This window comes from Python bivittatus, unplaced genomic scaffold (genome assembly GCF_059951505.1).
Source record: "Python bivittatus isolate LINGU-HERP-01145 unplaced genomic scaffold, Pbiv_v1 ctg000020_np1212, whole genome shotgun sequence".
NCBI classification, from domain to species: Eukaryota; Metazoa; Chordata; class Lepidosauria; order Squamata; family Pythonidae; genus Python; species Python bivittatus.
Window position 1 is genome coordinate 59,834,459 of NW_028277030.1, and position 25,453 is coordinate 59,859,911.

Consider the following 25,453-nt stretch of genomic DNA (forward strand, 5'->3'; position numbering starts at 1 on the left):
TGGAGAGAGAAGAGAGAAAACATTTGTTTAAATCTAAAACCACTAAAGATTATTTTAAGCTGCCTTTCTAGTGAGCTGGAAATGAGATGAACATGTGTTATTTAAAAAAGGGTTAATTATGCCACAGTCAGAGAGATGTGAAGATATGTCTATCGTCTTTTTCCTAGGGGAGTGGCTCTACCCTCCATTAGATTGATTGCTCTTCCTTCTTTATGCTTTTTCAGCTTTACAATATCCCTTTTCAGGAACTGCATCCAGAGCTATATACTGTACAGCATATTAAATTACAGTGTTTTTCTTCTTGGCCATCATGGTTGCTTCATGGAGGATGAACCAGTTGATCCACCTATCTTCATTGGGTTTGGCAACTGCTCCTTTTAAATATTCCACCAGCAACCAAAGCACATCATAAAACTTAAATAGATTTTGGAGGCCTCCTGATGAGTTATCTATACTGCATGTTGATATTAGTTATACCACTTTACATGCTATGGTTATGCCTTTCTACAAGCCATTCTTACAACTTCTAGTGTTAGAGGCATTTGCACATAGACACAGTCTGTCTTTGCTAAGTTTCAGGAAAAGAAGGACTGGCAATCATATTTTATCAAAGGCATGGGTACACTCCTGGCTTAAATCCTTACAGCAAAGCTGGAACATTTCACCTACTCAAACCTATTTCAAAGAATATAATCCAGGGAAAACTGACCACAGTTGGAGAACAGGTATGCCATGAAGAGAGCATCAGAACAGGGCTTACCTTTGGAGATGTATGTATTTTAGCTTGCTGTAATCAGGGGAACACATTGCTTGTGTGCATTGAATTTCCAAAGGAAATTCAAACAACAACTATTGCTGGTCTCTGTGGGTGTCTCCTAATGTACTTGTCATACTCCATTTTCACTATTGCAGAACAATAGAATATGTCCAGCAGCTTTATTTTTTCCCTTTGTGTGCTTCACTGAGCCCATTTGTCTTTGATTTTCTGCAGCTTAGGATCTAGATCCTGGGTAGTTTATTTTCTGTTGCATCAATAATTTATCAGCCACAAAATTGGCACGCAATTGAAACATGTTTGATTCAGAATGTGGAAATGGCCAAAGAATATGAAATCTGCAAGGAAAAGCTAGTGGATTTGCTTATTATTACACACATATCCTGTAATCCTCAGCAGCAAAGTTCTCAGGGTGACTTTAAAAAATGAGGAAACAAGTAAAAATAGATCTAATAACAGTTAACCATTCCGTACAAAACTGCACAATAGTTTTAGTCCATTATGACAACAGTATTTTAATTAGAACCAAGGCTTTGAAAATGACTATTTTGATTTAGGATTGTGCACAGTGATGGCACGTGGTATAAAGTAGATCTTGAGATACTAGCCCTTAGATTGCTTCATATGGAGGTAATGTTTGAAATCCTGCTCTCGGGTGCACAGAAATGTCATGCTTGTAAAACGTTTGAGGTTTAAAAATCTGCAGCAACTTGAGAACTTTATTTGTATTGTTCTGCAAATGCACTCAACAACCCTGTGATATTTTAAAGATGAACCCTTTATCAAGGCACAAGCTTCTGTAGACAGCTGTCTTATTAATTATGCATTATAATACCCCTAAAACATAATGACATTGTTAACATTTTAATTTCTGAATGTGCCATTTGAAGCCTAATATGTTATCTTTAAGATAACAGTTACAGTCCATTGTAAGAGACTGCTTTAAAAATAGACCTGCCTTTAGAAATATGCTACAAAAATTCCCATTTTTTTTAATACAAGTGTATAATGTTTCTGGTATGTTTTCTATAATAGTGCTTAATCAGAATGGACAAAACCCAGATATCTGACTATTAAAGTGTCTTTGTTCTCCATATAGCATGCCTAGTGCATATTAAGCAGCAAGAAAAGAGTGCTCTGTCTGGTGATTTGATTCTGCATTTGCAAGCAGGTTCAGGAGATGGTTCTGAAGCAAAGACTGCCGGCTTTGTGTGAAATTAAAGTCAAGGCAGGCTTTTAGGTTGAGTTGCGCATGATTTCAAAGGAATAGAGAACCGTAGCCATAATCAGAACCCACCAGAAACAACCTGCAGAAAAGCTGCTGTGTCTGCTTTGTGTGTTCATAGCTTGGGCTGGCAGAGGAAATATTTGAAATGAGTGCCTGCTGTGGTTTTGAAGACTTCAGGACCTTATGCCTCATTAAAACACACCACATAGAGTTTCCTCTGAACTGTTAGGCTTGCGCTCGAGCAAATACTATTCTGTGAAAGGTAAACCCCATATACAGTCGTGCCCTTTCTCCATTTGCACTAGCCACAGCACAGACATGTCCTGGCCACATCTTCTTTTCTGCCATAACCTCACCATGTTGCTTTCTGCTGTCTCAAGGATAGGTATGGCAAGAGCCTAAATAATACAGGATCAACAGAAGGAAAATATCAACCCTTGTGCTCCGACACGTTAAATAAACATATATTGGTTTTAACTGTTTTCATGAATGTTCACTGCCCAGAGACACTTGTCTGAGATGGGCGGCTATAGAAATTGAATAAAATAAATAAACAAATATTGGGGGTGGGGGGGCAGGAGGGAAGCAGCACGTCTAATGTTGATGAACATGAATGTGTAGCATTCCAAAAATAGTCATGCTTTTGGCTGCTTAAAAAGGGGGCACACAAACCTGCTCCATTAATTCAGTATGAGAGCCCTTGGCTCCAAGTAAGTATATTTTAAAATGATACAACAGTGTAAGTCAGCTTTCCCCAACTTGATGCTTTTCAAATGTGTTAGGACTACACTTCTCAGCCAGCAGGCCCCTTACCCTTCCTGGATAGGAATTCTGGAAGGTATTAGATTAGTAAAGACTAATCTTAGTTTAGTAAAGGCTAAAAGTTGGCATATTATAGTTCAGGTTGTTATAGATGCTAATAAATGCATACCTAGGAAAGGTGGGCAGCCACATGCTCCTAAATTGCTCTGTACGTACCAGGAAGAAGCTTAGCAGAGACTATTGCATTTTTAAAAAAGGAATCAAGGGGAGTGACTAGAAATTATAGGCCAGACTGCTTGTTATTCATTCCTGTCAGTAGGCCAGGTCTAGAAACCGGCACGGCAGGAATTCCAGGAACGCCCTTTATTGCAGTAAGATAGAAGAACAGTATCTTGAAAGTCTGTCCAAGTTCCTCGTTGCCTCGTCTTCTACTAAACAAAATCAAGATGGGGTGATTTTGAGTTTCTTTCTCATGCTTCTCTCTTTTTTCAGGATTCTGTAGCCTCTTCTGAAAGTTCCCCCTTAATGGTTTGTTCACTCCTTCCCTGTCCTCAAGGTCAGCCCCACGTTCCTTTACAGCGGGGGTTCCTAAGGTTTTTGCCATCGCACCTCCCTAATCTTAATGTACACACCTCCCCTAAGAATCCAAACACCAAAATGAACACAAATGAACAAGGAAAACAATACAATGAAACTCTGGGAGAGGTGGATTTATTGTAACAAATGTACAACTAAAAGGTTCTTCACACCTCCCCTGGACTCTGTTTGCACCTCCCCAGGGGAGGTACATTTCATGGTTTGGGAAACCCTGCTTTACACTGACCCCTTAAAATGATAAATGAATTTGTGACCAACCCAATAAAACTAACAATGTCATTGATGTTAGGGCTGGACAAGAAATAAATATACCATTGTAATGTATACATTTAAACCTATGTATCCCAGGAGTTTTTAGACTTTTAGACATTGTCCACTGAACTTATACAGGCAAAATGAGAAGCAAAGCTCAGAATGAGTTTTGACAGTACTTTCACTTGGCCTGTGCAAGCCTAATCAGGTCTTCTAAAAAACTGTTGACACCTCCCCCATAGTTTTTGATCAGGCTTGTGCTGGCAAGATGGAAACCCTTGGAGGCTCCTGACTCACAGTTTGAGACCCCCTGCCATACTGTAGATGTGGAGGTGATGTGGATCCAATGTGGTAATGCAATGTGGAATCTAGTAAATATATAGTATTTGGTAGTACCTACAAATGCCTATATATTTTTGGTCTCAGCACTGAAAAGTTAACTATCTGCTAGCCTGCAATAAACTATATACACATTCTTTAAAGTTTTATTGCCTGGTTTTCTAAGCTAAAGGCTGTGCAGGATATAGTTATGGCCCATAAAACAAGATAGGTAATAAAATCTTTAATTAATTAAATTCTAAAAGCCACAATAAAACCAAGTAGAGGCAACATGATACAATGGATTTTTAGTCTCCCTCCTTCCTCATTCAACCTTGATACCTCCACTGCAGCTATGAAAAACGGGTACTTTATCTCCAATCTTACAAGGAAGAAAAAGCAACAAGACACCTCAGATATCTATTTGGGAGTCTTCATTCCTTCAGATGACTCTTAGTCAAAACCCATCAGAATCTAGGCTTATATCTTGTACCTAGGAAATACATATATAGGCCTTCTTTTCTAGAGCTTCCTTTAAGAAGAGAAGAATGAATCCACTCCAGAAACATATCACATAGCAAGAACATGTGTCTTAAATGTAACTTACCACTTTATAGGCGGGGACTCACCCAGGACTCCATAACACTTGCCATATTGAGTAAAGATCACAGAATCATAAGGTTGGAAGGACCTTGGAGATCTAGTCCAATCCTCTGCCCAGATTATGAGAGCTGAAATCCATCTCATTTGGACAGCAGAGGCTAGGGAAGGCGTACAGGAATTTATATCTGGCCTTGAGAAGGAGGTGGGAAAGATGAAACAGTTGGCCCTGGGAAAATAGAAAGCATGAGAAAGAGGCTCAGAATAGCGCCCCCCCCCCCGACCTTGTTATCTTTAAAAAGGGACAGTGAAGATTTTGGACAGTCTTTCAAGATTCTGTTAACATACCCTACTTAATATAGCCTACAATAATAAAGTAGCATTCCTGGAATCCTGCGGTGTCTGTTTTTTAAAATAGCCAACTCAAAGGGCTGATGGGGGCTGCTTATTTTTTTCACTTTGAGTATTGTGTCTATCAAAGAAAGAACATTTTGATTTTCACAGGTTCTATATAATTGTAACCAATGATACCAGCAATCTCTCACTTTACTGGTATCATTGGTTAAGAAACCATCACTCAAAACAGCTATCTTAGATTACTTTGTTTTCAACCTACCTTTTAGGCAAATTCCCTGTTTGTAGAGGAGGTGATTGGACTACAGCTATAACCCTGGATGAACTAGGTTAATTGGATCCCTTTCAGTTGGGGTTCAGATTGGGCATAGGATAGATAACAGCTTGGTCACTCTTGTGGATGACCTATAACAGGACCCAGTGCACACTTCCTTGTTCTATTAAATCTCTCAGTGACTTTCAAGCTTCTTGAAGTTTCTATTCCTCTGTGCTGCTATTGTCTTTTCTGATCTCCTTATAGGGAAAACTTTCTCTGCCAAGAACATTCTCTCTCTCGCTTAACTTGTTTCAACCTTTGTGGGTGCTGTGGAACCCTTGTTTGTAGATTTTGTAGGAATTTTTCAATTATAATTCACAGTATAAACCAAGTCATATATTTAATAGGCTGGATCAGATGCACAGGGCAGTACATGAGATTTTGATCGCCTTCTTTCTTCTTTCTACACATCCTATCATTTCTTTCTTTCCTTTGTGTGGGACTGCCCCCTTCAGTCCAGTCCTTGATTTCTTCACCCAGCCCTCAGTCCTCTTTTGGTTGCAATGGAGTTTGTATGTCTGATGGCCACAGCTCTCCATTCACTTTTAGTCAATTGACTGAACAGTCATGCAGTCAACAACCAAAGCATGCATCCCTGACGTTGACTGAACTGTCCCCAATTTACCAATACTATGGAATGCGAGACTGAAAATCTCAGTCCTTTTGGGTGCTGTGCATGAGTTTGGTTTGTTTCTTCACATGCTCAACCCATTCACTTAATCGGTGGTTGAGCAAGCAGCCAATATAAAAAAAGTTGACTCTTTGCTGCCACCTGACCTTTAGTCAAGCAGTAGATCCAGAGTGGGCTAAACCATGAAATAATTTAGCCCATCAATTGGAAATACATGTGAAAGTTGATATTATTATCATCACCATCACCATCATCATCATCATCATAATTTAATATAGTATATTACTATAATAATAACCACAAAATATTTTCTTGTTAAAACCAAGGTTCCCTTCATAACAAGGTTATTTTCCTTTCAGTAACAATTGTTCTGTGCTTGGCTCTTGTGTATGGCTGGTCTCAGGGATTTTGGGGTCTCTCAAGTGGGTCTTGGAGGTTGAACATTTGAGCAACCTTGCTGGGCTATATAGTCTTTCGTCCTCTTTTTCCTGCTTGTTCCAAGCATCTCAAGAAAGTGCAGGGCTGGTGGATAACTTTAGGATGCTTCCAGATCAGAAGGCTCCCAGCACAACCAATGAAAATGCATTAGATGCATTCACACAGCAGACTTAATCTAGTTACTGAATTAATCCATTTTATGGGATTGCACAATACATGAGGTCAGCAGTATCTTCGTGGGGAGGGTCCAACTGGTGAAAGCAGCATTGTGGCATCATGATGCAACCTCCCTCTTCTTCTGTATGCATTGTGACATTGCACACATGCCCTAGATGGATGGGGCTTCTGATGCAATACTGCTTTCGCCATGCCGATGAAAGCAGCAAAATCCGTGGATGCTGTTCACAGGACCGTAACTAAACAAATGGCCCAGTTTCATAAAACATGCTAAGGCACCAAAACAATAACAACAACCCCACCCCAATCAAAGTTAAAATTAACAAAGTGTAGTTAGACAAATGCATTCACTGTTAAGCATATTGTGTGAATATACTTTTTCTCAAAATTAAGAAACAATGGGAAAATATGTGAATACTTTAAATGGCAAATGTGGAAAACTGGACTCTTTCCCCTCTGAATAAAATCCCAGGGATGAGGCAAAGCTGTCACTGGATAAAAGTTTCACGTGAAACCGGTGCCATGCTCAGCATTGACTAGACCTTCTCCTCTAGTTAGTTCAAAAGTGGACATGAACCAGTATCCCTCCCTTTATCTCATTATTGGCCATTAGGGCTGAGGCTGCTGGGAGTTGTAGTTCAGCGACATTTGGAGGTCCAAAGGCTGCCCAAGCTGCTGTAGATGATGAGGTTGCCTCACTTAATTCAAAACATGGTGAGCCACCAGGAGCTGTCCTGGTTACTCTGCTAATCAGGGCCTTGGGCTTTATGCCCAAATCCGGTTCCAAAAGCCCCATGGCCATGGAGGTCCCCGTTTGTGTTCTGGATGGACATAGATGGTGTCACCAACTTTTCCCCCCACAAGTCCACTAACTTAAAACCCAAAGATGCTCAACAGTAGGTGAGGTGGAGATAAACATCATCTTTATATGGAACTGATATTGACAGCATTTGAAATGCAGATTGGCTGGAGTCTGATGCATCACCAGTTAAGGTAAATATTTTAAATCAATTACTCTTACACCTTAGCAACAAAAGGAATAAAATCAACATCCTTTCAGGTTTTTCTGGGTGGAGTCCAGAGTCCATTACACTCTCATTTATTTATTTAAAACAATGTTTATAACTTCCCTCTCTGCTGGAATTTCCAAAAGAGCAAACAAGAACTCAGTGAAAGGTTTCAACACATTAAAATCAAATACTGTAATTAAATAGTAGCCAAAAGGAGCTTTAAAACAACAATAAAAAGCGTAAGACCATTCAAAGAAAACACATTATCTGTTTTCCTCTTGAGAGAACAGAAGTGTTTGGCACTTAAATGACAGGAGAAGAGCTCCTGGAAAATTCCTGGGGATAATGCTCATCTCCGAGTTGTGGAGAAATGAGTCTGGGTGGTTTTGGTGGGGGACCATGTGGTCTTGTGGGCAAGAAGGGACAAGATACTTCCTTTCCATGAAAATGCAACTGAAGTGTAAAACTACAGTCAGGTCCAGAAATATTGGGACATCGACACAATTCTAACATCTTTGGCTCTATACACCACCACAATGGATTTGGAATGAAACAAGCACAATGTGCCTTAACTGCAGACTGTCACCTTTAATTTGAGGGTATGTACATCCAACTCAGGTGAACGGTGTAGGAATTACAACAGTTTGGATATGTGCCTCTCACTTGTTAAGGGACCAAAAGTAATGGGACAATTGGCTTCTCAGCTGTTCCATGGCCAGGTGTGTGATATTCCCTCAGTACCCCAAGTACAATGTGCAGATAAAAGGCCCAGAGTTCATTTCAAGTGTGCTATTTGCATTTGGAATCTGTTGCTGTCAACTCTCAAGATGAGATCCAAAGAGCTGTCACTATCAGTGAAGCAAGCCATCATTAGGCTGAAGAAACAAAACAAACCCATCAGAGAGATAGCAAGAACATTAGGCGTGGCCAAAACAACTGTTTGGAACATTCTCAAAAAGAAGGAACGCACCGGTGAGCTCAGCAACACCAAAAGACCCAGGAGACAACGGAAAACAACTGTGGTGGATGACCGAAGAATCCTTTCCCTGATGAAGAAAACACCCTTCACAACAGTTGGCCAGATCAAGAACACTCTCCAGGAGGTAGGTGTATGTGTGTCAAAGTCAACAATCAAAAGAAGACTTCACCAGAGTGAATACAGAGGGTTCACCACAAGATGTAAACCATTGGTGAGCCTCAAAAACAGGAAGGCCAGATTAGAGTTTGCCAAACGACATCTAAAAGCCTTCACAGTTCTGGAACAACATCCTATGGACAGATGAGACCAAGATCAACTTGTACCAGAGGGATGGGAAGAGAAGAGTATGGAGAAGGAAAGGAACTGCTCATGATCCTAAGCATACCACCTCATCAATGAAGCATGGTGGTGGTAGTGTCATGGCGTGGGCATGTATGGCTGCCAATGGAACTGGTTCTCTTGTATTTATTGATGATGTGACTGCTGACAAAAGCAGCAGGATGAATTCTGCAGTGTTTCGGGCAATATTATCTGCTCACATTCAGCCAAATGCTGCAGAACTCATTGGACGGCGCTTCACAGTACAGATGGACAATGACCCAAAGCATACTGCAAAAGCAACCAAAGAGTTTTTGAAGGGACAGAAGTGGAATGTTATGCAATGGCCAAGTCAATCACCTGACCTGAATCCCACTGAGCATGCATTTCACTTGCTGAAGACAAAACTGAAGGGGAAATGCCCCAAGAACAAGCAGGAACTGAAGACAGTTGCAGTAGAGGCCTGGCAGAGCATCACCAGGGATGAAACCCAGCGTCTAGTGATGTCTATGCGTTCCAGGCTTCAGGCTGTGATTGACTGCAACGGATTTGCAACCAAGTATTACAAAGGGAAAGTTTGATTTATGATTATTATTCTGTCCCATTACTTTTGGTCCCTTAACAAGTGGGAGGCACATATGCAAACTGTTGTACTTCCTACACCATTCACCTGAGTTGGATGTACATACCCTCAAATTAAAGCTGACAGTCTGTAGTTAAAGCACATTGTGTTTGTTTCATTCCAAATCCATTGTGGTGGTGTATAGAGCCAAAGATGTTAGAATTGTGTCGATGTCCCAATATTTCTGGACCTGACTGTATATCTATATCTGAGAACAATTTTGACACAACAGATTCAGCATCCCAGCTTTAGGTAAAAGGCATTACAGGCATTGGCAGTAACTCAAACAATGTCTCTGGTTGCCTCTTCCTGTATATCTGAAACCCTTCCTGATGTATGCCAAGCACTGAGAGAAGCTATATTTGGTGCAGATGGTGGCAGGGAGAGTACGCCATCCTCTTCTACTGCATGTTCAGGTAACAGATTATGTGTTCAAAGGTTACTAAGTGAAAAGCTATGTATGTAAAGCATAGACCTGTGAGGCAGAATGATAATCATACAGCATAAGCTAGTGCAATTATGGAACAAGCCAAACAGTGCAACACCCATACTCACCCACACAAATGAAATAAAATCACCCTCTCCCCCCACGAGCATACTGATTTCACACACACAGACATCCAGCTGGATTGGAAGCTGTGCATTTTCTTCCCAATCATGAGCTGTTATTGAAACAACTGATAACCAGCTAAACAATTCAAGAAAGGATGTCCAGCATTACAGCTGCATGACAAACAGTACTGAGTATTTCAAAGAATTATAGCTGAAGTAAGGCGGGTTCTTTTCTCTATGCACAACATAATGGCATCTGTGCTGTGAAGGCCAATACTTTGAAGGTTATGACCTTGGAATAGTCTTTTGCCTATAACTGGCAACATCCAGAAGAGGTGCGGTTGATTGTAGGTTGACCACTATTGGGCTAGTTGCTAATTGGCACTGAGTCCTCCTTACTGTCTGAAATCCCTTTGTCCTTTCATCCCCAGTTAGTAGCCCTGGAATGTAGGGTTCTGATGGATATTTGTGCTTAGAGTCCTGGAGCAAACTAATACTGAGGAGGCTGAGATGACAAGATTTATTAATCCTTCATTTTCTCTTGCTTTAAGTGTGCTAATGCCCATTATCAAGGCTGCCCATATGTACAGTATGTATGCATGCATGCATGCATGTACATAGTTTACTAGAGCTTATGTGCTGAGTTAACATTCCTCAATCCTATACCAAGATTAAAACAATGAAAAAGTACAACAACATCAAAGAAACAGCAAATTTATCCACATTTGCCCATTATTTTCTAGACTCTTGGCTCCAGAATTCTCTCCTTCAATGTTGATATAAGCAGACAAAGAGGAGCTGAAGCAGGAAGTAAGGAACTCCAATTAGCTCCAATAGGAATAAAATAGTACCTACTCTCTAGTCTGCTGATAAAATATTTATTTATTTATTTATTTGTCTGCTGATTATTTATTTATTTATTTATTTATTTAATTTGTATAGCTGCCCATCTCATCAGCAAGTGATTCTGGGTGGCATACAGCAAGACTAAAAACAATCAAGAAATACTATACGTTAAAAGATGTAAAAACCTACTAAAACAGAAAAAATGTATAAAGTAAAACTACTACCAGATTTGTATTTATGTCTGTCTGTGTCTGTGCGTGTGTTTTTTCCTGGACTATATTTAGTATGTAATGCAATTCTTATGGAAGGGGCTGATTTCTTCATAAGTATAAGATCCTACCTAACATGGTGCTTAAAAGTTTGTGAAACCTTTTGAATGTTCAATGTTTCTACATAAATATGGCCTAAAACATGATCTGTAAAACTAGGAAAAGAGAACCTAATTAAACAAATGAGTCAAAACTATTATACATGTTCATTTATTTATTGAGGAAAATGATCCAAAGCTACATATTTGTGTGTGGCAAAAGTGGTGTGCCCCCCTTGGGCAGCAATAACTGCAACTATACATTTCCAATAACTGTTGATCAGTCCTGCACATCAGGATTTTTAGCCCATTCCTCCTTACGGAACAGCTGCAACTCAGGGATGTTGGTGGGCTTCCTCACATGAACTGCCCGCTTCAGGTCCTTCCACATTTCTATAGGATTAAGGTCAGGACTTTGACTTGGCCATTCCAAAATATTAACTTTCTTCTGTTTTAATCATACCCTGGTTGTATGACTTAACGTGTTTTGGGTTGTTGTCTTGCTGCATGATCCACTTTCTCTTGAGCTTCAGTTCACAGAGAAATACCCTGACATTTTCCTGTAGAATTTGCTGGTACAATTCAGAATTCATAGTTCCATCAATAAATGGCAAGCTGTTTTGGTCCAGAGGCAGCAAAGCAGACCCAAACCATGGTATTGCCACTACCACGTTTCATAGATGGGATAAGATTTTTATGCTGGAATGCACTTTTTGCCTTTCACCAAACACACTTTTCATTTAAGCTGAAAAGTTCTATTTTGGCCTCATTCATCCACAGAACATTCTTCCAATAGCCTTCTGACTTATTCATATGGTCTTTCGCAAATTGTAGATGCATAGTAATGTTCTTTTTGGAGAGTAGTGGCTTTCTCCTTATAACCCTGCCATGCACACCATTGTTGTTCAGTGTTCTCCTGATGGTGGTCTCATGAACACTGACATTCGCCAATGCAAGAGAGGCCTAATATTCCTTTGACATTACCCTTGCATTGAAACCTCTCAGAATATTACATGCCCTGCTTTTGGTGTGATTTGGTTGGTCAACCACTCTTGGGGAGGGTAACAATGGTGTGGATTGCCTTCATTTGTACATGATCTGCCTGACAGTGGAGTGGTGGAGTCCAAACCCTTTGAAAATAGTTTTGTAACCTTTTCCAGCCTGCTGAGCATAAAAAACTGTTTTTTGAAGGTCCTCAAAAATCTCCTTTGTTCAAGCCAAGACATATTTCCACACACTTGTGTTGTGAAGATCAGACTTTGACAGCGAATACCCAAAATTCTGTTCTTTAAATAAGGCAGGACCTCCCACACTCACACCTAATTATCACCCCATTGATTGAAATACCTGTCTCTAATTTCCCCTTCAAATGAACTGATAATCCTAGAGGTTCACATACTTTTGCCACACACAAATATATAGCTTTGGAACATTTTCCTCAATAATTGAAGTATATTTTTTTACTCATTTGTTTAATTGGGTTCTCTTTATCTAGTTTTAGGACTTGTGTGGAGAACAGACATATTTTAGGTCATATTTATGCAGAAATACTGAAATTTCAAAAGGGTTCATAAACTCTTAAGCATCACTGTAAGAGATGCCACACTCAATTTACCCAGGTTCGCCCTTTACAATAATAGAGCTGCTGCCATAAGGATATAGCTATCATAATTGTTTTCTGGTGGTAAATTATTCTGATCAGCTTAAGAGTAATTGTATTGTTCCCATTGGCTACAGTTGATTGCACAAAAAGCTTCACTTAGAACAAATACTTCTAAAAATATGATTCATGCCATTTTGGGGGACATGTAAAGCTCTTGAGAGGTGTGTGAGTAGAGGGGGAAGGTTGTAAATAAAACTGCACTTTGTATTCCTCCTGCAGCCCAACGTTTACAGATTTCCCATCACACACCTGCTTGACTTCAAACTTTTTATTATTACAAATGTATATTATTTTTATTAAAAAATTCACACTGAAGCAATTCAAAATAATTACAACAAAAATTAAAATACTGCAGATGTAATGAATGAAAACATAGTTTTTAACAGTATGTCAAGAGCAATGTAAGGACATTTTAAAAAGCGCAAATATTCAATGAGGGCAAAGTTCACTGGATTCTCCTAGTTGCAAATGCCCAGCACAGCAGTTCTAAATTTTAAGCCAATTATTAAACAGAGCCAGGAATGGCAAATTGACCTGGATGGCATTAGGAATTGAACTCCCCATTTAGACATCTCTGCACTATTTCATTTGCACTACTTAAGCAAGTCCAAGTTTGGAAATTATGTTGGCCAACTGCTAAGTAACTAGCTTACTATTCTTCTTGTTTAACAATGAGACAGCCAATTGAGATCAATACTTGCTGATAGTGAGTAAAAGGAACTTCACAGATTAAAGTTAGGGGCAGGAAGGGTCTTGTGTGTATTAAACAATGAGACTGGAGATGCTTTTTAAAAAGTTAAGTCATAGACTCATACCAAGAGTTATATCCCTTTACATCTGTCTGCTGATGAAACTGTTCCCACCAACAGAATTTATTTCCCTCCGCCATGGAGCGGTTGGGGTACTGTCTAAAGACTGAGGGGGCACAAAGGAAGGAGAACAAAGTGTTGCATAAACAAAACTTTACTAATGTAAAACACGATGTTCTAATTATCCCCATTTAAGTGTAAGCATGCCATGGAATCTTAACAAGTGAAAATACAACTCTGGACTGGGGAAGTCGAAATATCTACTGCATCTATCTGTCTGTCTATCTATTCATCCATCCATCCTCAACAGCCAAAAAATACATCGGTAGACATAGACTATTACTGATGACCTGAAGAGACATTAAAGAGGACACAAAAGTATATAATAAAAACAAATACAAGAACTGAAAATGAATATGTGAAATAATGTATAAAAGAGAACTGAAGGCAGACAATCTTCAACAAATAGTTATACATGAGCAAATAAAACAGATGGAAAAGCAAACTAATTACAGATATAAAACATTATTAAACTGCTGTTAAAAAGGGACCATTTCAGTCCACATTGTGTAATACTTTTTAGTGTCTACAGAAGACAGATATTTTTTAAAAAAATTAAATAGAATTAATTTACTACTAAATATTTAGGAGATAACAGTGCATTAAAGGACTTTCCCCCCATAAAGCAATACATATTATTCTGGTGGCAAAACATAGATTACACATGATCTTATATACAGTATGTTTATTTTGTCTTAAAACAGTTATCTTTACTTAATGTTACTTAAGTACCATCACTGAAGATTATGAAGGGGAACTAAGCTTATTACATTTATATAAAATATGATACATAATCAAATACTTCAAGCTTCCACTTCCCTAACCACAAGATGTCCTCCCAACCTCCCCACCCCATTCCCACCCCACAAGATACAGTGTCACAGATACAGTGCAGGACTTGCAGCTTTCACATGATTCTTCCTTCATTATGCAGTCTGTGTTCCAATTCATTTCATCCTTGCTTTGCTAATCCTATTTTCTTGGCCCTTTTCCTTGAAAATCAGAAGAGAAGCATTGCAGAATGAGGGTAGCAAAACTGGTCAATCACTCGATGTCCACTTCCGAGAGCCAATGAGATAGCAAAGTGAAAATTCTAGATGAAAGCAGAGCTGCACAGTTATGAACGTTTCTGTGTCCTGTGTTTCCATGACATACAACATATGATTTATTATACAATGTATTTTGATTTGTGAAATTTCCCCTGAAACAAAGCTATCTCACCTTGGCTCACCTTAGCCCTGCAATACATGAGACACTCATTATATTATACACAAATAGTTCACCCTAATAGGCCAAGTATGCCGCAAAGCCAAGATACAAATAGAGAAAGAGTGCAGTAAACATTTCAAAAGTGTAAACCTATACTTTCATCTATTCCCCTGTCAATGCTTATTTGGAAGGCCATGAAGTATTGAGCACAGCTACATATGTATGCACAGACGCTGCAGGGAAATGGAGCATAGCAAGCCATTATTTTCCAGCAAAAATGCAAATATATTGGTACAGAGAATAATCATGGCCATCATTCTAGGGGACTGGAAGCTCATGGAGATAAAGCACATTCAACACAGGTTATCACACCGCATGCACAGAGGAAGCTATATTTTGACAGAGCTCACAATAGTTGCAGTTGCAACAAGGAGAAGGCTGGAATCGCAAAAAGAAAATTAGTTGTTCATAAGCTGGTCAAAATGAAAATTTATAACATTCTAAGCTGCTGATCAGACATTAGCTTGAATGCAGTAAGACATGGATAAAACTGGAGGTGTGTGAAAGAAGAGGAATGTTTTCACTGAAGACTCATATGGAAGACAGCAAACTCCATCCAACAAAACTAGTTTAGACACATGATGCGCAAGGTATTACAAAAAATAAAGTTTTCGGGGGGAGAAAGATCCAGTTACATTTCATCTCAAATAGATTACTTGTTATTTTCTTCACTAAGTTTTCCATGACCACTAATTTGTCATTAGACAACCACTTGAAATCAACAGTAAATAAAACAAGGCATATATAAGAAGAGTTACAGTCGTGGGTAGGACACCTCTGGTATGCTTGGAATCAAATTTTCCCTTCCAAGCAAGTGAATCTATCTAATTTGTATTGTGGTCTTAGTGAAGTTTTTACTTTTGCTAATGGGGTTATTATAACATTTCAGAAGAAAAAACAATGAGGCATAAGCTTACGCTGTGCAGTGTAAATGCCCATAAAATGCTTATATAACCTGGTTTCTTCCTCCACCTCTGTTTTTTAATAATTGTTTTAAAAATACTGAGTGCTGCTTATATACTCTAAAGTATATACCCTTTTACATTTAGTGCAATAAAGTTAGGGCCTTGTGTGCTTAAAAAGCTTCTGCACCATGGTGAGCCAAATTCCACACAAGGAAATTGAATTCTGCATGTACAAGTAACACAAATTCGCACTGATATCCAATTATTCCACTTTTAGTAGTCATGGGGAAGTGATACTGATTATTGAGTACTGAAGCCTTACCCCTGGAAAACCCTATTCAGTTTCATTCCCCCACATTCTAAAATGTTAACTAAGCAATGCTTACTTTAAGTTATCTTCATACATAGAAAAGTAGAAAATCTACTTTAAAAAGAAGAAAAGTCACAATATGGTGAATTCTATGATGAATTATAAATTTCTGAATAAAGCGCACCACCTTATTTATGTAGTTCTTTTAAAAAAATAGATGGGGGAAGGAGTTGCTTCATAGTATATGTTGCTTCGGTTCACAGATACTTCAGCCTAGTAATTAGGCAGCAAATTTCCAATATATAGGATCTGTTCATAAGCTTTGATATTTTTTATGTGAAGTGCTTGTCCAGGATCACAATATTTCTTCAGGACAATCAGTGTCAGATCTTAGGGCAGGGACAGGCAACCTAGTGCCCCTCTCCAGATGTCCTGAACTTCCATTCTTATGAGCTCTAACTAGCACAGCCAATGGCAAGGATTATAGTCCAAAACCCTGGAAGGACAGCATGTAGTCTATACCTGTCTTAGGATAACAAACATTTCAGTATAGCATATCTTATCTATCACATCTAATCTGGATCAATCACCTCAGTGACACAACAACATCAGACGCAACGACATGAGAAGGCCAAGCAACTTCAATACATTGTTCAACTACTCCTTTTTCAATATTTGATCTGCTTTAACTGGATAATGAAGGAATAACAGCAACAACAACAATAATGGCTTCTCAAGGTTGATGATTGCAAGTCTTCTGCATCCAGGCAGCTACTAATGCAAGAACAAAATTATTAATTTTCTAAGGTGCCACAGCACATTTTGTTTGTTTCTGCTGCAAGTTTCAAAATCAAAATTTAACCAAGGTCTAGGTTAGAAACAAATGAAAGATGTACATATATATTAGAGTACACTTTGTCCCTCTACCCAGCCTCCCCAAAGTAGTGGCAAAGCCTCCTTTGCCCTTTATCCCATTTGATGCCGAACTCCAACTGTAGAGATTCAACACAGAGCAAAGACACCACTGCAGGTAACAGATAACCACTAAAGAAGACACTATAGCAACCATTTGTTCTACTGGAGCCACAGAAGTAGATGTCTTCTGCTTTGCTTTCATGCCTTAATATAAAACAAAGCTCCAGTCAATTCACTTGGAAGAAAATGACCAACCGTCTATGGGATGCTCATCTGAATGATAAAAGAAACATTCATAATCTTCTGTTTGGTGTTCAATCCAAACACATAACATGTAATAGCTGCTGCAGAGACTTGGGTTGTATATTTTTCTTTTCTTCTTTTTTTTTTAAAGATCTCATCTGAAAACTAGACTACTAAAAAGATAATAAAATACTCTGGAATAGTAAAATCTGCTGTTCTTGACATCCATGAGCAAAAGAGTAATATCCTGTGAAAATAACATAGTGCTTTTAAAAGGTGCATTATACCTGTATAGCTAAACTGGTCTGCCTAGTAAAAAAATTAACTATATACAAGCTTGAAAAGCCCAGGAGTTCAAGATTCCAAAAATTTAAAATCCTGGTAAAAGGATTTGGAAAAGGTTAGATTTATGGCAATTACTACAACACGAGAAAGGTGCACCAGGAATCCTTCAACAATTCCATAGGTTAAAGAAGTTTAAGTGCTTGGTTCAGATCAGACAGTTTCATTCGAGTAACCACAATGGAACACATGCGAAAGCAAGCTGAAGGGAAACTTCACAAGAATCTCCTTTATGGCAAAAAAGGATAAGAACTGTCTCTTGTCTCAAAATAATTAGTAAATAAAAAGTTTGCAATTCTAAAATCTGCATCACAATTTGCATTTTTGGTTCTTCTCATGGTTATGAACTTCATATTGCTGGAGTCCACTCATTGTTAGTTCATTCCTTTCTAACACCCTTTATGAAGTCTCTTTAGTACCGATGAGACTGGTGGGACGGATGGTACTGAGAACTCTGCTGAGATGATGTTGAATAGCCCATTGTATTCTGGGACTGAGAAGATCCCTGAATGTTGCTTTGGTAACTCAGGCGTGAACTGGAGTGCTACAGAAAAAGCAAAAAAATAAATGTTTTTATGGAGCAGAACTGCAACAAAAGGGGTGTGGGTGGGGGCATGGGCATAACGTGTTATTGCAGCAAGGTCTCTATCATTTCCCTTGGATGGATTTATTGTGAGTAGGGAAATGAGACTGGCATGTCCATCTTTCCCCCTCTCCCTAACTTCTGCTTTATGGAATATTTTACTCCTGGTAAGAGAAAACCTAGGTTGGATAACTAAAAGCCAGTTGCTAATATTAATCTTTTTAGTATTAATATATGCTATAATATTCAAAGCTGAGTTCATAAAACTGGATTTGACAGTGAGGATAAGCAAGGTATTAGTGAACTTCTCAAAATCTATGTACAACCAGAGCCTCAAAAACACATCTTCTTTCACAGACTTGCATGCAGAGAGACTGATATTTTAACCGTACCCACTGTTGGCGTGCGAGCTAACTAACCAGACCTTGAGCTAAAGGGGCAGGACTCTTCAAGGTCCAAGATAATTCTAGATTAAGGTGAGACTACATTCTGATTTGCACTTTTAAACAGCTAACTGTGTGAAGCAAAATCTTTGTATAAGGCATTGTTGACAATTTTAGTGACATCCTATATGTTGTGTGTTTTAATCCTCTAATCAATTTATCTACCATCCCTCAGTAGAGATGAGGAAGTTCTGGAAACTGAAGCAATGAGAAAAAAATTCCTTGAGTAAGGTAAAAAGGAAATTTTGAGGAACATTTGTAATACATATAATATTTACTTCTTTGTACTCTTTACAGACATATTGTATTGTATTGTATTGTATTTCACAGGGGGGAGGTCATGATACTGCTGGGTTAAATAAAGTAAAGGTAGATCAGTGTGTGATATGAGAGAACAAGAGAGAAAGGGAGAGAAGGAAAGAAAGTACATATGTGTGCATTTGTGACTTGCAAATGGGAAATCAACTGAGATGGGAGAAGGTGTAGATTTCTTTGTGTTTTTGTATTATATTTCAATTAAACCAATCAAAAGTAGCATTAACTGTATTAATGTTATTGTTCTGGACCTATTGATTTTTTTTTCAGTGAAGCCCTTATGTGCTGCTTAACAGCCAATCAGTCCAACTAATGTTTGGTATTCTTGGCATAATCTCTTTCTTCTTTACTCCTTTGAGTTCCTGACTCTCAGAAACAGTTTTCCTGCTCCTAACACAGACTTTTAACTTTCTTGGGGTTTTTTTGCAGCTGCACAACATATCCTAAACCCTGCTCCACTAATGGGTTCTGGTTTTTCATCCTTAGCTTCATGATCTATAGGTTACTTATCTGTGCCCTTTGATTTGAATGTGAAGATATAGGTTTCCTCTCCTTTTTCTTCTAATTTATAATTTGGTATCTTATCCATGCGTTGAATGAGATTATTGAACATTGATTATTTTAATCAACCACAAAGGCAAATCAGTAAGAAAAGGAAATCCTTTCCATTCCATAAAATGCCAATTGGAAAGCCTGTTTGGTATTAGCATGCTTAAATACAGAAAACAAATTATCTATGTAGCTTATTAAATGAAATAAAGGTGGTGTGTCATTGAGAGACACTTTCTATTAAAGCCATCCAAGGAAGAAAGTAGCTAGATAAATATAATGAAAACAGCTGTGGTTAATCTGCATTGAGAGAATTCTGAAAAGGGGAATGAAGAATGGGATTCATACAGTTCAATGCATATTATAAGGAAACAGCTTGATGCAGGACTTGATAGGTCTGAATATATGTACTGACAGCTCAGCCTTAACTTCCTACAAAAGCACTGCTTCCATTTAATGAAAATACACCCACCCACACACACACACAACTATTTGTGACAACTAATAAATCTTAATTTCATAAAATGAATGTTTTATATGACTGTTGTTGCAGTTACTATGGCCAAATGAAGTCATATGTTTGCTAGAGATGATGCACAGAGCCCAATGGGAACAGGCACCGAAAAGTGTCATAGGAGAATACTACACCATGTAACTAAAGGGACGGCTACCATCAACCTGTAATGACCAGACTGAATTTTCCACTCAGGCTTGCAAGTTTGGATACAGCAGCCTACCTTCCACAGGCATTATATTTCAATTTACGTAATAACCACTCATCATGCTCCATGCTAGTTAAGAATTATGGGAACTGATCCAACAACTTTGCCGATCAAATGGCTGGCAAGGAAGGGATATAGAATTACTGTCTCTTTTATACCTGTAGCTACCTGTGAAACTTTACAGCACTTTACAGTAAACTTTACCTGTGAAACTTTACAGTATTTTCAGCACAAAGATATATGAAAAAAGCTTCACTTCTCTGAACTGGATCTATTTCTTATAATTAAAAAAAAAGGCTATTGTTTTAATTAACCATATCTGTATCCCAAACTTTGAAAACTGTCCTGAGCAAGATTTACCTTGAAAAGTGGCAATAAATTTGTTCAAATGCAGGAATATGTGCCTCCATCCATCCAGACATACATTCATAAATTGAGCAGGGCCCATAAAAAGCATCCTAGTTCTAATACAGGCCATCCCATGGTAGCCTTTCCTAACTCATTTCCCCTTGATCCTTGAAAAGAAACCAAAGAAGATATAAGGAAGACGGGGGAAAAAAAAACATACTTGATAGTCTGAAGGCATGACAGGCCCGCCTGAATTTGTGCCTGAAGGCCCAAGGCGTGGTTTCTTGTTTGGAGGCACCTGGTTGAGGCTGGAGTCCTGGCTGTGCTGGAGACCTGCCCCAGTTCCGCCACCTCCTGTTCCACCACCCCCTGCAGTTCCATTGGTTTGGGTGCTGTTTTGCTGCTGAGGTGCTGCTTGTGGTTGCGGTTGCTGTGGCTGTGGCTGCTGAGGTGCTGCTTGCTGCTGCTGCTGCTGCTGAGGTCCTGTTTGTTGCTGATGTTGGTTCTGCTGCTGTTGATTCTAGACCAAAACCGAAGGAGAGCGAGCTAGGATTATCATGAGATTTAGTCTTTGGGCAGTTTTCATTCCCCTGAGCGCTCCCAGGAATGTACACAACATTACACTGGGTCAATAAAGGTTATATGATGTTTAGAGAGCCTGGGGTGATAGGAACTTCTGTACTAGGATGAGAAAGGCTAAACTTCACTGAGTCATGAACCCTGTTGTATAACTTTGGCTGACCTTCTCATGCTCATCTAATATCAGGTCTCCAACTGAGGAGGCAGGAAGGATTAGACCTCCTTGGGAAAACGCATGGTATAATAATAAACAAATATATCATTTAAATTCTATATTGGTCTCCCTCTCTTTCTGTAGGTGGTTTCCATTTATTCATCAATTGCTTGAATGTCTTTCTAAACATATTATAATGGCATTTAAAAAAAAATTGAGTTAATGTACAGGTGGTTTCCATTTATTCATCAATTGCTTGAATGTCTTTCTAAACATATTATAATGGCATTTAAAAAAAAAATTGAGTTAATGTACAGGTGACCCACTGGTGCCTAATAAACAGATAAATTATATAGTCTCCTTCCCTGCCTCACCGGTTTCCTCTGATTATTCTATACACACTGTAAGAGGTTTTGCTTGTCCCTTCCATTTTTGAAATAATGATGTGGTTGAACATGTTCATTCTTTGAAGATTGCAGATTGTGCAAGGATGGCTTCTTTTGAGAAGTATGTTGCTTTGCTTCCTACTTTCTTCTTCTGTCAACTCTTTAGAAACTTTGTTGAAATATTAAATGATTGCTGTGTTCAAGTGGGTGGAGTTTAATCCCTAACATTTGACAGTCCCCCCCTAAAACATACTTCAATATTCCCAAACCTGGCATTAATGCTAGTCCATCCAGATCTCATATGCAGATCTTTCTACATTTCAGATTAAGAAGTTTTATGCAACAGCACTCTATATGATATCTGTGACTTTATATCACCTCCACCAAAACTCTTTAAATGTACATGCTTCTATGAGAAAAAACTGCCAACTTTCACTGAATGTTGGGATTATCTGTGATAACTAACATTCCTCCCCTGAAGCATTATCTCTGGGGAGTCCTGATAAATTTACTCACTGTGAGCTGAGAACATACAATCACACCCCTTCTTTTCCTTTTCTCTTCTCTATCCTAACATTTCCATCATATGCAGAGTTAGGAAAGAAATGTATCCATCTTTGCTGATACACTGACAGTAATTGTAGGACTCTCCAAGTCTCTATTGAATCTTCAGGTGAGATCAGTAATGGATATAGTCTGCTGTGGAGAAGCCCTACTTTGATTTAGGTGATTCCAAATCAACAGAGATCTGCTCCCTTTGTGCACACCCCTTTTTCCTCAGGAATATATGTTGTATAATATTCTTTTTTAAACATATATAAAACTCTAATCAAGCCGAAGTAGCTTGTTTAAATGCTTAGAATATAATTTTTTGTTAATTAACTACTTACAAATAAATTTGTTTTATAGGAGAAAGTGTTTAACATAAGCTCTATTTAACACAGCTCAATTGAACAGATTTCAATGTTTTCTTGATGGGGAATAATTGACAATCTTTGCTTTTTCTACCAAAAGCAGTTCTTTATAATTGTAATTAACTGTGGAAACACATTTCCTAGAATTCTCCATTTGTCAGAATTACACATTATAAAATAGATTCTATTTACTATCCCATATATTGACTGCTAAAATTGTGCATGTAAAATTTGCTTTCAAATCCATTGCTCAAATTTCAAGCAAATTACTTTTGGCCATACAGGGAAAAATATCACAGGCTAATGCTAAACTGCATGTTCTTCATGCAGAAAGTCCTAGGTTCAACCCTTGATATTTCCAGAAGGCTGTGTTAAGGAAATTTGCAGCAGGGCAAAAGACAATGAGATTTTATATTAAATTTCAGAACTGGGAGAAGTGTAGCATTGATTCTCTCTCTCTCTCTCTACCTTACTATACCCTCCTCCCTACAGCATACTTGTACAGTTTTTATGCATCATTTGTACACAAGTAAACTTTAAATCAATAGGACAATAAAACAAAGAAGAATTCATAGAAACAATGACAGAAGGAACAACCTAATGAAATGTAGCAATCAAGAGTTGAGCTATTAACAGCAATTACGGACAGGACTAGATATGATTTGCAGGATTTATTGAGATATAGGCGCTTATAAACTCTTAAAAGTCTTGAAGGGTATAAATAAAAAGAATTTAAACAATGTATGCTTGTGATCAGGCAAACAGCAATCTTAATTGACTTAAATCTCTTCAGTGTTGTGGGAAAGATCCAGTAATGTGGAGTCCTTGGTACTCTCTGAGCTTGGTTGTTTGCTTGCAGACATTTCATTACCCAACTAGGTAATATCATCAGTGCTAGTGAGTGTGGGGCTTGCTCCCTGTTTATATATAGTAGCTTGTCCTGCCAGTGTTGGTGGGGGTAGTTCCTTGATTAGGGTATTGTTTTCTGCTTGCTTGGTTGCCTGGTATTAATCCCTGCTTAATCTGGGTGTTGGCTGCTGGAGAGGATGTGTCTTCTGGTCTTTTTGTTTCCTTCTTACTTTTTTTATTGTCTCTTTTGAATGGTGTGTAAATAAGGTTTATTTCTATATGTCTATTGAGGGCTGATTTGTCTGAATGGCAGGCATTGAATGGCAGGCAGGAACTCCCTAGTACTATATAAACAGGGAGCAAACCCCACACCCACTCACACTGATGTTATCTAGTTGGGTAACGAAATGTCTGCCAGCAAACAACCAAGCTCAGAGAGCACCAAGGAGTCCACAGTTCAATTCAGAGCTACATATATTCTCTTCTATTGGAGATCCAGTAATGTTGAGGATGCATTGGAATAACAAAGGAAAAGGAGGGAAATTTAAGGATGGAGGGACAAAATTGGTCCTTTTCTAAAACCTAAGATAGCTATGAGTAAAACAAGAGAAATGAGAAGAGACTTTTCTTCTTAAAGATACAGTAGCGCAAAAGTAACAAAATTAACCAATAAAAAAATATAGGAATATAAAATTTCCATAACAGCTGCAAAGTCAAACTAGACTCTCCTTTTAACATTTGATCCCAATGTTTGTAGACTTTCACTACCAACTTTCAGCAAAGTAAGTGTTGAGGTACAGTAATGACCAAACAACCCTTTTAAACAAAAGGCTTTGGAGTCTATATGTCTTTTTCCATTTGTCTCAATACAATAAAAACACTTTCACTGCGAGATGAAAAAAGGAGAACACAAAGCAAAAAAATTCCTCCCATTAATTATACAACTCTGTTATCACTGCCAAGAATTACAATTAAAGCCATATTTATACTTTTACTACAAGAGATGACACAATATTCAGGAATGATACTGTCCTAGAGGACAAGCCAGCTAGAACTATAATCTGCAATTATGCATTAGCCAAAGGAATATGATTGTGAAGATGCCCCAGGCCAAAGTACCTGATGAAATGCAACTGGTTGAAATTTCATCAGCTGGAACCATTTGTTAACATCTGCAACAACTAAACATATTCATAATCTATTTTGGACTTCAGCAGACTTAATGTCACAGCAAGTGACAATTCTCAAAAACAAAGCAGAGCAAAAACCAGAGGTAAAGATATTGATATCTATATATGCATCTGTATCTATCTCCTTGACTAAAGCAATGTTAAGCAACTTCTTATTGTTGCCAAGAGAATTTTATGGACAAGTCTATGCAGTCACCAAGAGTCAAGCTTCACTCAAAGGAAACTATTTTTATTAAGCCTCAGAATCAAAACAGGGACCTGCTTCGACCTGCTTCTTGGTTGTACTAGTGATTTGCATTATGATGTTTCTTGGCTGCTTTGTATTTTAATTTTTGCAATGCTGTAATTGTTTTTACTTTATTTTAATTCTGTTTGCCATCCAGAGTCACTTGTTGAGATGGGCGGCCATATAAATTGAATGAATGAATGAATGAATGAATGAATGAATGAATGAATGAATGAAATATGCCTGAAATATTATCTAAAGGGAACAAAGGTGAATATAGACCATTTACTAGAATATTTCATGGCATACAATTTTATTCTCATTCTTAACAATGTTTTGCCTTTCTTCCCCAATTTTGATCTTTGATAGTATGAGGCTCTTCTTGAAGTTTCTGATTACTTTTTCTCTCTGTTGCCATAGGAACATGGGACACTGTTATACATCAAGAGGGACTCTCCATCTAGATTACCTATATTGAATAGCAGTAGTTCTTCAGGGTCAAAGGAACTTGCTACCTGATCCTTTTTAATTAGAGATGTCAAGGACTGCACCTGTGCCCTTCAGAGTACAAAATGCATAATCTTTTGCACTGATCAA

The 25,453-nt window shown here is 38.3% G+C and overlaps 1 protein-coding gene across 3 annotated transcripts in view; it reads right to left on the minus strand.

Annotated features, from left to right (window-relative positions):
* Positions 1-13,004: 13,004 nt before the first annotated feature.
* CDK19 (cyclin dependent kinase 19) overlaps positions 13,005-25,453 on the minus strand; it is a 90,954-nt gene continuing 78,505 nt past the window's right edge. For all 3 annotated transcript variants that reach the window (XM_088139451.1, XM_007435454.4, XM_088139447.1), the window contains 2 exons: positions 20,779-21,078; positions 13,005-18,142 (listed from right to left, as the gene is read on the minus strand). In XM_088139451.1, coding sequence (XP_087995577.1) covers positions 18,011-18,142; positions 20,779-21,078 — 432 coding nt within the window. In that variant the 3' untranslated portion in view covers positions 13,005-18,010. The remainder of the gene's footprint in view (positions 18,143-20,778; positions 21,079-25,453) is intronic.